The sequence below is a fragment of the Zingiber officinale genome, chromosome 6B, assembly GCF_018446385.1.
Source record: "Zingiber officinale cultivar Zhangliang chromosome 6B, Zo_v1.1, whole genome shotgun sequence".
Classification (NCBI taxonomy): domain Eukaryota; kingdom Viridiplantae; phylum Streptophyta; class Magnoliopsida; order Zingiberales; family Zingiberaceae; genus Zingiber; species Zingiber officinale.
The window spans coordinates 85,632,749-85,645,287 of NC_055996.1; the positions used below are offsets into that span (position 1 = coordinate 85,632,749).

Below are 12,539 nucleotides of genomic sequence, written 5' to 3' on the forward strand. Positions count from 1 at the left end.
TTGACCATAACTCTGATATCATTTATTAAAATCAAAAGAATTTATATATTTTTATAATAATATAATATTATTCATTTTAATCTAAATTCCTATAAATTTATTTTTACACTCTATCTAAAAAGGTTCCATTTGAATGTTTTTTTTTCATCTATTTTTAAACGTGGATTATTCCCAATCATTTTTCCATTTGCAATATTTAAAGATAAACGTAAAAATTATTAATATAAGTAATTAAATATATAACTAATAAAAAAAATAAAAAGCCGAGTACTAACTTAGTTCGCTATACCAGTATTCGGAATAAGACTATAAATATTATATCTCATATTATAATTTTCATATAAAATTATAATATAACGGATCCGTGGCGCAATGGTAGCGCGTCTGACTCCAGATCAGAAGGTTGCGTGTTCGATTCACGTCGGGTTCATTTGCCAAAATAATTTTTAGTTTTAGCGGCAATAAGAGATATATGCATTTTGTCAATTAAGACGAGACCAGCCCGCCAAACTTGAGCCGAAGACTCTTCCATCTTTAATTATTTCTCTTTTTTTTTTTTACTTTGAAAAAAAAGTTTGAAATTAAAATTAAAATTTTATGATATTTAAAATATGAAATAGTATTTTCAAATAGGTTTAAATATTTTCAAAGTTCAAATAAAAATTCTTCCAATTTAAAAAAGAAAGAGTCTGAAGATAAATCTAAAATTATATATTTATTTTTAGTTTTTAAATTTAAAATTAATATATCCTTGTACAATATTATATTATTTTAAAAAATATATAATATTGTGGTATAATAATAGATTTAATCAAATATATTGATTAAAATATGATTAACCATTACTAGTTAGAAAAGATTCTCATACTTTGATCGGATGATCATGATATCCTCATAATGTTCATTGTATTCTTAAGATATAATCTAATTCGTTTGATCGACGAGGAGATATATAGATACGAGGACATGAGAATCTTAGGATAAATAATTTAGTGTCAAAATTGATATATTTTAAGTTTAATATGTAGCATTTTATTGGTCTCATGCGAATAACTTCAAAAATATTTAAATATTATTATTTTAAACTAAATATATTTTATATACGTTTTGAAATTTATTTATTTGAAAAAACAAAAAAAATCATTATACATAGTCTTATCAATTATTATTCAATGACCAATAAATAAAGCGTTTATTCCATAGATACGCAATCTATCACATCGAGACCAAAAAAAATAAATTTGTTTAATCATTAATATAAATTAATACATGAAAACTTATTTGTTAATCGATCATTTGCTAGAAAAACAAAAACATAAAATAGTTTCATAAAAAACACGTGGTAGTCAAAACTAAATTCTTGAAACGTAGACTGGTAGTTCCACCAAAGCTCTATCATCCTTATTCGGTGTGGACTTGAAATAACAAACATAGATCAAGAAATTGTTATAAAGAGTAGCAACGTATCCTAATATTTAATGCTATAGAGCCAATTATGCATTAGTTTAAAGTGCTTTTATTTCCTAATTATTGTTTTTCATTTTAAAATTTAATGTATTGTTATTATTTTTTTTTATCTTTGTTCAAACTTTATCATAATTTTTTTGCTTGAAATATTATCCTAACAACTTTGATATATCGGTGAATTAGAAAAAAAATCTCCAATGGTAATCATAACTTTGCATGTAATCTCCATGCCTAAAAAACTTTGTTTCCACTGCCTACATGTAAAGTATTACTTGTTTCAACTCCCTCATGCAAATATTGATACCTAAATTGCCCCTCAGATTTTTTAGGTACAAAAGTCCAAAATTGAGTACAAAAAGTCTGAAAACGAGTATAATTCTTCTTAAAGTCAGTACTTTATATTAAAAATCGAGTATATTTTCTATCAAAATTATCCCTCTTATTTTTTAGTATAAAAGTCTAAAAATAAGTATAATTCCTGTTAAATTCAGCACTTTACACTATAATCCAGTACTCTATACTAGGATCGATTATATTTTCTATTGAAATTAACCCATATTTTTTAGGTATAAAAAGTCAAAAATTGAGTACAAAAAATTCGAAAATGAGTATAATTCTTCTTAAAATCAGTATTTTATATTAAAAATCGAGTATATTTTCTATTTAATTCAGCCCATTAAACTAAAATCGAGTATATTTTGAGGTGAAAAAAAAATTGTACTCAATTTAATAGAAAATATACTAGATTCTAATTTAATATACTGAATTTAAGAAGATTTATACTGATTTTTTGATTTTTTTACCTAAAAATATCATGACCAATTAGATAAATATGTTTGACTGGGGAGTGAAAAGAAAGTTTTTCATGAATGAAAACTACATGTAAAATTATATTTACTAATGAGGAGTACATGCAAATTTACCCTTGATATATATGGGCTGTGTTATTGATATTTGACTGTCAAACAGATGAGCGGTTGCTGAATTGTCATTGTCGATTGCACAAGTGGTTTCCAAGGCCACTTCATATCTTTATTAATTACATAATTGTACTCGATGGTGATTTTGTGACTTTGAATCTAGTCTATTTGATATATATCGTCAATTTAAATTGGTAAAATTTATTACGACAACTCTAATTTAATCCCATTTATATTCTCACCCATTTCTTTCAGTCAATATAACAATATTAATATATTATTATTATTATTATTAACTTAATTTGTTGATCGGTTACCAATTTAATATTATTGTCAATTGTCAAGATATCTTTTACATACATTTTCAAATAAATTTATCGTTACATATAAGAGTTGTAAGATTGATACAAAGGAGTTCAAATTTTCTGTCTCCAAATTTTTCTGTTTCCGTGTCTTCTTGTCGATCGAATGAATCAGATTACATCTCAAGAATGTCTTACACATCATAAAGATACTGTACACATCTTAAGAATGTCATGATGTCTTGAGATATAATCTGGTCCGTCCGATCGACAGGAGATACGGGGACAAAAAAATTTAAGGACGGGAGATTTGAACTGGATGCAAAGGTATCGCTTTTCTCTGTGGTATTATTTTTCTCATGATGTTTATGATTGATTATAATAGTCTTTAAAAATATAATGTCCTACAACAAAAAATAGTAAAGCTTTAAATTTTGAAGTGTAGTAAATTTTAAAGCCTTAAAGAGGAGAAAAATTATTATGAATTTAAGCAGGTCTATTCAGTCAATTAATCATCTTTGTCTCGCTTTAATTCATATTTAATTAATTATGGAAACTAATTATAAGCTACAAGAAAAGTCATTAAACTCTGCAACACGAGAGGACAGATCTAATAGAGGCTACTGTCAATTCCCTATACCAGGTAGATCTTTATCTCTATTGCGTTGAGATTGTTTTTTTTAAATTTTCTTAAACATATAATTCATTTTAAATTTTATATTTTACTAAAAAAAATCTATCCATTATCCTATTTATTCTTTAAATTTAAATTTTATAAATAATACCTCTCTAAATTAAGGATGAATTTTTTATATACAATCTAAAGAATAGATCAATTTATTTATATATGAGATTTTATGGACCCCATTTGTTATAAGATGAGATTCATGGAATTCCACCTATGAATGACTCTGGTCCATAAGTATATCAGGATCGTCCAAATGATGTTATTTAAGAAATAAAATATATTTTCTAAATATGAAAAAAATATTATTTAATTGATATAGTGGTATAATGTATAGTAAAAATTAATTATATTGATAAAATGGATGATTTATTTTAAATTTAAAAAATATTATAGACAAATAAATACCAACAACCAACCTCTCGAAGATAGGCCACGCAGAAATGAGTGGACGAAGTGCATTGAAAGAGAGAGATGGCTATATTTAAAAGTGATAACTGCTCATTTTCTACTTAATTATGATGGATTGAAAAGACACCGATGGCTTGCAGATTTTAACAATAAACAAGTTGTTAATCGGAAACCCCTTCCAGGAAAATAGCAAACAGTCTAAGGCTATGCCTCTGCACTCGTTCTATTTCCCTCTGATGCTCTGTTGGCTTAGAGCAACCACAGTGGGAGCTCTTTCCGAGCTCCCACTGTGACGTGGACTGAGTGAAAAACCTCCGTCTCATAGTGGAGGGAGGTTTTTTGATTAAAACGAAGAAGCGGTTTTACCACTGCAGAGGCGCTTCTTCGTCTTTTAATTTTTTTTTTTAATTTTTTTAATAATTAAAAAAAAATCAAAAAGTCTGGTACCTGCTTCTTATTTCAGTGAGCACAGCCGTTGAGCAACGACTAATTTTTAGCCGTTGTTCAACGGTTATAATTTAATTTTTTAATATATAAAAATCTATAAATATGAGATCTATTTTATTCATTCCATTGCTATCTTTGCTCTCAACTCAATTCTTCCTTTCATTCCCTATTTGTATTCGAGATGGATGAAAATCTCAATACTTCCTTTACGAATCTTTTGAATTCTTCAAATACGGAAGGAAATACATCTTCTCAAAATACTCGTATTCCTCCAAATATCCAATATCCTCATTTTTTCTCTCAACCACAATATCCTCCAAATTTTCAAAATATTTCATATGTTCCACAATATTCTCCAAATTTTCCAAATTCCCAAAGTTCTCAAAATTTTTTTCAGCCGTGGAATCAAAGTAACACCGCCTCAGCTCCATTTGGTATGTATTCATCTCAAGACTGGTCAGCAATGGGTAGCCAACTTGGGATGTCTTATCCTTACGGGGTTTCTCCTAATCAACCACCTGTCATACTTTCGAATGAATCTAGAATGACGACTATTGATTCATCTATCAACGACAAAGAATCTCTAATGTCATCATCTGTTCCAGCAACTTAGGTGCCATCACACTCATCACAAGAAGAGCGTGAAGTTGAGCTGGAGGAAAATGAATCGAAAAGAAGATTCTGGTCTCCCAATGAAGATGTGGTCCTTGCGAAGTCATGGGCAACTATAAGCACTGATGCAATCATTGGTAATGACCAGAAGGATCAAGCTTTTTGGAAACGTATTGGTGATTACTACAACAAACATCGCCCCACTGGATCTATGAAGAGAAGTTATCAGCGTCTGAAATCACATTATTACAGGTTTGCACCGATGGTAAATGAATTTTCTGCAACTTATAATATTTTTTATACTCATCGGCAAAGCGGTTGGAGTGACGAAAATGTGTTGGAGAATGCACTGAATATGTGGAAAGCCAACAACAATAACAAGGATTTTAAGTATATGCATGTGTGGAGGGTTCTCAAAGACTACGAGAAATATACTCCACAATCAGTTGCTCATTACTCTAACAAGAAGGTAACGACATCCGAGTCAGGAGGAAACACTTCAACATCAAATCCAGATACAAGTGTTGATTTAGATGACTCTGAAGTCCGCATTCGTCTGATAAGGCAAAAGACAGCGAAGAGGAAGGACAAATCTAAAGCCAGAGAGGGCGACATAATGAAACATAACATCGACAAAGAATGACAAGATATTAAAGAATATCAAATGCAAAAAATGGCTCTGCGGGAAGCCGAAATCTTTCATAAGGATTATAAAATTCTTATGAAGGATACTAGTGAGATGACACCAGGACAACTTTATTTATATGAAAAAATGGTGGAAAAAATTAAACAGAGACATGGCCTGGTATAGATGAGTTTACGTTTATTTTCATATATTATTATAATGTATGTCTTTTCATTTGATGCAATGTACTATTTATGTTTTTTTTAAAATTATTAATGTTATTTCATGTTAGCAAGTGGTAAATTTAAATTTTATAAAAATTTAATGGTGTATAATGTAAAATATGAAGGATAAATGATAATTATATATAATGAAAAATGTGGGATCCATGAAGGAGTTGTTGAGAGGTTTTTTGATAGTGGAAAGAGGTGTGAGATTTTTAACTTTTGATGTGGCGCAGATATGATAACGAAGGAGCTCACAGTGAGGTTTAACCACTGTGGATGCTCTTATGATCCTTGCTTTTTCTTTCAAAGAAGCAGCAGTAGCAACACCTACAGTTGGCTGCTCAGAAGTGGAACGGGACGCCCTGCTCGTCTTCAAAGCCAACGTCAAAGATCCTTCCCACCGTTTGGCCTCGTGGTCTCCACGAATAGACTGCTGCAAATGGAGTGGCGTCGTATGCAGAGGTAGCAAGGACAACAACGCAACTTTGTTCCAAGGTCAGCATGTCGTGGAGCTCAACCTTGAAAATCCAAATGTCGACGGAGATGAGCAAACTTTCCATACGGCTCTGCGAGGTGAGATACTGAGTCCTTCTTTGTTGAACTTGACTCGGTTAGAGCTGTTGGATCTAAGTGGGAACGACTTCGAAGGCGCTCCAATCCCACATTTTATTGGCTCTTTTCAGAAGCTCAAGTATCTTGAGCTTTATGGGTCCAATTTTTCTGGAGTGATTCCATCTCAACTTGGCAATCTGTCGAGCCTTTATCATCTTGGACTGCAGTCAACAATGGATGCGATTCCAATTGCCCATCGTTTGGATTGGCTCTCGGGTCTTTCCTCTTTGAATTTCCTCGACGTTAACTATGTGAATCTCAGCACAGTCTCTCAAAGTTGGTTGTCAGAGGTCAACATGCTCCCTTCCCTACGAGAACTCTATTTGGAGGAATGTGATCTTAATTACATCCCCTCTTCATTTACTTCTCATCTCAACCTCACTTCTCTCGTACTCCTTGATCTTGGTTTCAATGACTTCAACTCCACTATTCCTAATTGGTTATGGAACCTCACCAAACTGTCAGCTCTTGATTTTTATGAAAGTTCTCTTTTTGGTCCCATACCTACAAAAATTGGGACATTGTCTCGTCTAAGAAAACTTTACCTTGATAGTAATAATTTTACCGGCTCCATACCCACAAGCATTGGGAATTTGACTAGTCTGACAACACTTTCCCTTTCTGATATTTCACTTTCGGGTTCCATACCTAGTGAGATTTGGAAGCTTTCCAATTTACAGAGTCTAGATCTCTCTTATAATCTTTAGTGACTATCCTTAAGGGAAAACTCTCGAATTACCATTTCATTAGACCATGACTGGGTCCTGCCTTTTCAACTAGATACTATTGATTTGGCCTCTTGTATAGTGGGTCCTAGGTTTCCACAATGTCTTCGCTCACAGAAATCCATGATAGAGTTGAGTTTGTCGAATACAAGCATCGAGGACAACGTGCCTAATTGGTTTTGATGGAAGACTGGACGGGTCGTAGATCGGACGTTCAGTGGAGTACTGAGCAAAAGTTCAGTCGATCTAGAGAACCGGTCTGGCAACAGATAATTTCTCCTGAGAGGAATAGGTGAGGATGCATTCCCGTTAAGGGAACAGTAGACATCGATTTAACCTAGGGTTTCCGGAGGAAATTCGAAGTCAGAACCGGATAGTCTGGAGGTTGTGAAAAGCTATTTTACTTTATGATTTGCTATTTATTCTAACTCTGTTTTGCAGGAGACTAATACTATTTTGAAGGTTAGATTCGATCTTTATCGGTCGACCGAACGTCTGGATCGGTCGACCGAACCCCAATACAGCAAGATCAGATTTCCAGAGATCAGACAGGGTTCGATTGAGGGATCGATCGACGGAACCTCGGGATCCGTCGACCGAACCGAGGATAAGTAGTGACCTGATCGAACTGGGTTGATCGGATCATATAAGGCGGAGACCATCGGCTGATCGGTCGACCAAATGGCAGGATTGATCGACCGAACGAAGGTTCTATCCGGAGAGGTTGTATCTGGACAGAAGGTCGGGCGGGTTCAGCAGGTTCGGTATACCAAACTTGGGGATTGGTCGACCGATTCAGGTCGAGTCAAACCTGATCCCGAGATCAGTGGATTTAGATCATGTTTGGGTTGGATATAAAAGGAGGGCTCGACCAGTTGCTTGGATATACACTTTTCTGAGATCAAGAACGAGCAACTGCGCGCACTCCGGAAACGTCTAAACGCCGCTCTGACGACGATCAAGACAGAAGATTGATTTCACCAAATCGTCGGTAACGAGTTATATTTCATATTTGTAAAGCTTCATACTTGTATTGTTCTTTTGTAAAGCTTTCCGAACTGATAGTGAATTGTCCAACGAAAGCGATCAACGATTACAGGACTTGGAGTAGGAGTCGTCACAGGCTTCAAACTAAATAAAAGAAATTGTGTTAGCGATTGCTTTTATTTCTTTCTTTATTCCGCTGCGTTATTTTGAATTTTTCAAAACGAATGAATTAACCACGAATGTTATTCACCCCCCTCTCCTCTAGCACATTACGATCCTACAATTGCTCCTTATGGCTACGTATGCTCCGCTGTATCTCAGCCCGCTCGGCCACCTGCTGGCCCGCTTGGCCACATGATGCTCCGTCGTTCGCTATAGTCTGCTCGGCCATATGCTGGCCCGTCGTCCGCTCGGCCTCATGCTGGCCCGTTGTTCGCTCGGCCATATACTGAACCCCACCCATTTTCCACCTCACCATAGACTGGTCCGTGCCCTTCACGTTGGATATTCATGACTTTGACCTCTTTTAAGTGGGACCGCTATCATTTACGGATCAATATCATAAAATGAAAATGATAACATCTTGGGCTCATTTTATACTGAAATATGATTGATTTAAAAGACACCGACGGGATTGCAGATTTCAACCAAGACGAACACATGGGAAGACTTGGAAAAGTAATCAATAGAAAACATTGAATCATATGCACATATTATATATATATATATATGGGAAGACTTGGAAAAGTAATCAATAGAAAACATTGAATCATATGCACATTATTTATATATATATATATATATATATATATAATTTTTTTTTTTTGTTGAACACATGGGAAGACTTGGAAAAGTAATCAATAGAAAACATTGAACATATGCACATTATATATATATATATATATATATATTAAACAATAAATTCTTTAATTGCAATCCCCCTTCAAGGAAAGCTAGTTTGCAGGATTCGATGAAGGCTATGCCTCCGCAGTCGTTCTACTTCTCTTTGATGCTTTGTGGGCTTATGAGCCTTGCTTTTTCTTTCAAAGAAGCAGCAGTAGCAACACCTACAATTGGCTGCTCCTACTCGGAAGTGGAACGGGACGCCCTGCTCGCCTTCCAAGCCAACGTCAAAGATCCTTCCCACCGTTTGGCTTCGTGGTCTCCACGAATAGACTGCTGCAAATGGAGTGGCGTCGTATGCAGAAGTAGCAAGGCCAACAACGCAACTTTGTTCCAAGTCCAGCATGTGGTGGAGCTCAACCTTTCAAATGTCGATTATAAGCATACTCTGCGAGGTGAGATACTGAGTCCTTCTTTGTTGAACCTGACTCAGTTACAACTGTTGGATCTAAGTGGGAACGACTTCGAAGGCACTCCAATCCCCCATTTTATTGGCTCTTTTCAGAAGCTCAAGTATCTTGAGCTTTCTGGGTCCAATTTTTCTGGAGTGATTCCATCTCAACTTGGCAATCTGTCGAGCCTTTATCATCTTGGACTGCAGTCAACATTGGATGCGGCTTCAATTGCCCATCGTTTGGATTGGCTCTCAGGTCTCTCTTCTTTGTCGTACCTCGACATGTCTGGTGTGAATCTCAGCACAGTCTCACAAAATTGGTTGTCGGTGGTCAACATGCTCCCTTCCCTACGAGAACTCTATTTGCATATTTGTGGTCTTACTTACATCCCTTCTTCATTTAATTTTCATCTCAACCTCACTTCTCTCATAACTCTCGGACTTGGTGGCAATAACTTCAACTCCACTTTGCCTAATTGGTTATGGAACCTCACCGAAATGTCAACTCTTCATTTTTATTCTAGTTCTCTTTTTGGTCCCATACCTATGGAAATTGGGAACTTGACTAGTCTAATTAGTCTGAGCCTTTCTTTTAACTCACTTTCAGGTTCTATACCTATTGAACTTGGGAACTTGACTAGTCTAATTAGTCTGGACCTTTCTATTAATTCACTTTCAGGTCCTATACCTATTGAACTTGGGAACTTGACTAGTCTAGAAAAACTCGATCTTTCTTATAATCTACTTTCGGGTTCTATACCTACTGAAATTGGGAATTTGACTAGTCTAATAAGTCTTGACCTTTATTTGAATTCACTTTCAGGTTTTATACCTACTGAGATTGGGAACTTGATTAGTCTAACAAGTCTCTGGCTTTTTGGAAATTTACTTTCCGGTTCTATACCTACTCAAATTGGGAACTTGACTAGTCTAACAAATTTGGAACTTTCTAGTAATTCACTTTCGGGTCTCATACCTACTGACATTGGGAACTTAACTAATCTAATAAGTATTGACCTTTCTATGAATGCACTTTCGGGCCCCATACCTAGTGAGATTTCGAAGCTTTCCAATTTAAAGAGTCTACGCCTCTCTTATAACTCTTTAGTGAGTGTAGTCTCAGAACTCCATCTTGCAAACCTAACCAACTTAACGGGTTTAGCTTTAGGGGAAAACTCTCGTATTACCATTTCATTAGATTATGACTGGGTCCCTCCTTTTCAACTAATCAGCATTGATTTGGCCTCTTGTATAGTGGGTCCTAGATTTCCAGGATGGCTTCGCTCACAGAAATCCATGTTGGAGTTGAGTTTGTCGAATACAAGCATTGAGGACAACTTGCCTAATTGGTTTTGGAATATTTCATCTGCCACCATTGGGATTATTGATCTTTCTCGTAACAAATTTAGTGGCGCTTTGCCCTCATCCTTAGAGGGCATGCCAACACTTGAAATTTTGATTCTAAGTTATAATAAATTGGAAGGACTTGTTCCTCGTTGGCCAATTCAAATCAATATGCTAGAACTATCTTTCAATAACTTTTCAGGGCCATTACCATCAATATCCTTTTATTTTTCTTCATTGCAAAGCTCAATCCATTTTGGATTTGAGATAATGCTGTCAAATAATCAGATTAATGGGAGCATACCATCTTATATTTGTAATTTGAAACTACGTGGTAGTTTGGATTTATCCAATAATGAATTATCTGGTGAGATTCCCAAGTGTTGGCAGGTGGAAGCAGCTAGGAGCCTTTATTTTGTTCACTTGGGAAACAACAAACTCAGCGGGGAGATTCCGAGGTCCCTTGGAAACTTGATTGGCCTACGATCTTTGCATTTGAACAATAATAATCTTAGTGGACATCTTCCACCATCACTGCAAAATTGCCACGAGCTAGTTGTTCTTGATCTTGCTGATAATAAATTTTCAGGAAGAATACCTGCATGGATTGGACAAAGCTTGCTACAATTGACTATTCTCAGATTGAGATCAAATGATTTATTTGGCGTTATTCCTCCGAATCTGGGAGAATTAAAGAATCTTCAAATTATTGACCTTGCCAATAATAATTTATGGGAAATACCATATTCCTTTGGCCATTTCAATGCAATAACATCAACATCAAGAGCCATGGATTGGATAAATTCACCTGAAGACAGGTTGGATGGTTTTGAATATGGAGAAAATGATAGTATATCAATTATCACCAAGGGAATTGAATATTACTTTTCATCGACTCTGTATTTGGTGAAGAGTATAGATCTTTCCAATAATGGTCTTACAGGTGAGATCCCCATGACACTAGGATCTCTAGCCGGACTTCAAACATTGAATTTATCGAGGAACAATCTAAGGGGTAAGATTCCATGTACTATTAGTGGAATGAGATCATTGGAAACTTTGGATTTATCATTCAACAATCTATCTGATGTTATTCCTCAAGGTTTGTCAGCATTAACAGCTCTAAGCCATTTGAACCTTTCTTACAATAATTTATCGGGGAAAATTCCCTCAGGAAATCAACTTCAGACACTGGAAGATGCATCAATTTACAAAGGAAATATCTATCTATGCGGAGATGTCATCCAAAAGAATTGTTCTGATTATAAGAGAAACAATTTGACAGTTGAAGGGTATCAAAGCAATACATTATGGTTACCATTTTATCTTGGTATCTTTGCAGGATATGTTACTGGATTATGGTGTATGTTTATCATCTTATTATTCAAGAAAGAATGGAGGAACATCTATTTTCGAATGATGGACAAAATGTATGACAAAGTTTACATAGCAATTAAGATGAGGATGAATATATTCAGTACTAGCTAGCTAAGATGAGTAGCTCGTGCATGTACCATTGATAAATTACGAGAAGGATAATGAGTTATGTTTGTTAAAGAAATATTGGAGAACAATCAAATATCAATGACATTTATTATGCAAGGATCATTACATATTTTTGGCGGTCTGTATAATTTTTTTACATTTTACTTTAATTATCAACTAAAATGTTGAAAGATTGCCAATACCAACTATTTTCTACAATGAATGATGCGAAATACATTCACACAATTAATTGATTATGTGAATGTAAGAATATTTAGAACCAAGTATTTCTTTTACCAAAAGGCTTCATTCATGGACGTCTTTCAGGCGACAATGGTCTCTCTTGACTATATATTGGTTAAAGTCTTCACAGATTCAAGGGCCACCACGACT

The 12,539-nt window shown here is 34.7% G+C and overlaps 2 protein-coding genes and 1 non-coding gene across 3 annotated transcripts; all 3 read left to right on the forward strand.

The window, feature by feature from the left end:
- The first annotated feature begins 358 nt into the window (after positions 1 to 358).
- TRNAW-CCA lies at positions 359 to 430 on the forward strand. Its single transcript has one exon. It is a non-coding gene; the product is annotated as a tRNA-Trp (tRNA).
- Positions 431 to 5,980: 5,550 nt separating this feature from the next.
- On the forward strand, positions 5,981 to 7,015 carry LOC121991184 (receptor-like protein EIX1). The gene has a single exon (XM_042545202.1). The coding sequence runs from the start codon at positions 5,981 to 5,983 to the stop codon at positions 7,013 to 7,015; it is 1,035 nt and encodes a 344-aa protein (XP_042401136.1).
- Positions 7,016 to 8,990: 1,975 nt separating this feature from the next.
- On the forward strand, positions 8,991 to 12,097 carry LOC121991185 (receptor-like protein EIX2). The gene is made up of 2 exons (XM_042545203.1): positions 8,991 to 11,953; positions 12,004 to 12,097. The coding sequence occupies exons 1-2, from the start codon at positions 8,991 to 8,993 to the stop codon at positions 12,095 to 12,097; spliced, it is 3,057 nt and encodes a 1,018-aa protein (XP_042401137.1).
- Positions 12,098 to 12,539: the final 442 nt, after the last annotated feature.

Excerpts from the sequence above, each read along its gene's own strand:
- LOC121991184 (XM_042545202.1), top strand. The coding sequence starts at position 5,981 with ATGATCCTTGCTTTTTCTTTCAAAGAAGCAGCAGTAGCAACACCTACA.
- LOC121991185 (XM_042545203.1), top strand. The coding sequence starts at position 8,991 with ATGAAGGCTATGCCTCCGCAGTCGTTCTACTTCTCTTTGATGCTTTGT. Across the intron at positions 11,954-12,003 it reads AACAATTTGACAGTTGAAGG|GATATGTTACTGGATTATGG; the intron begins GTATCAAAGCAA and ends GTATCTTTGCAG.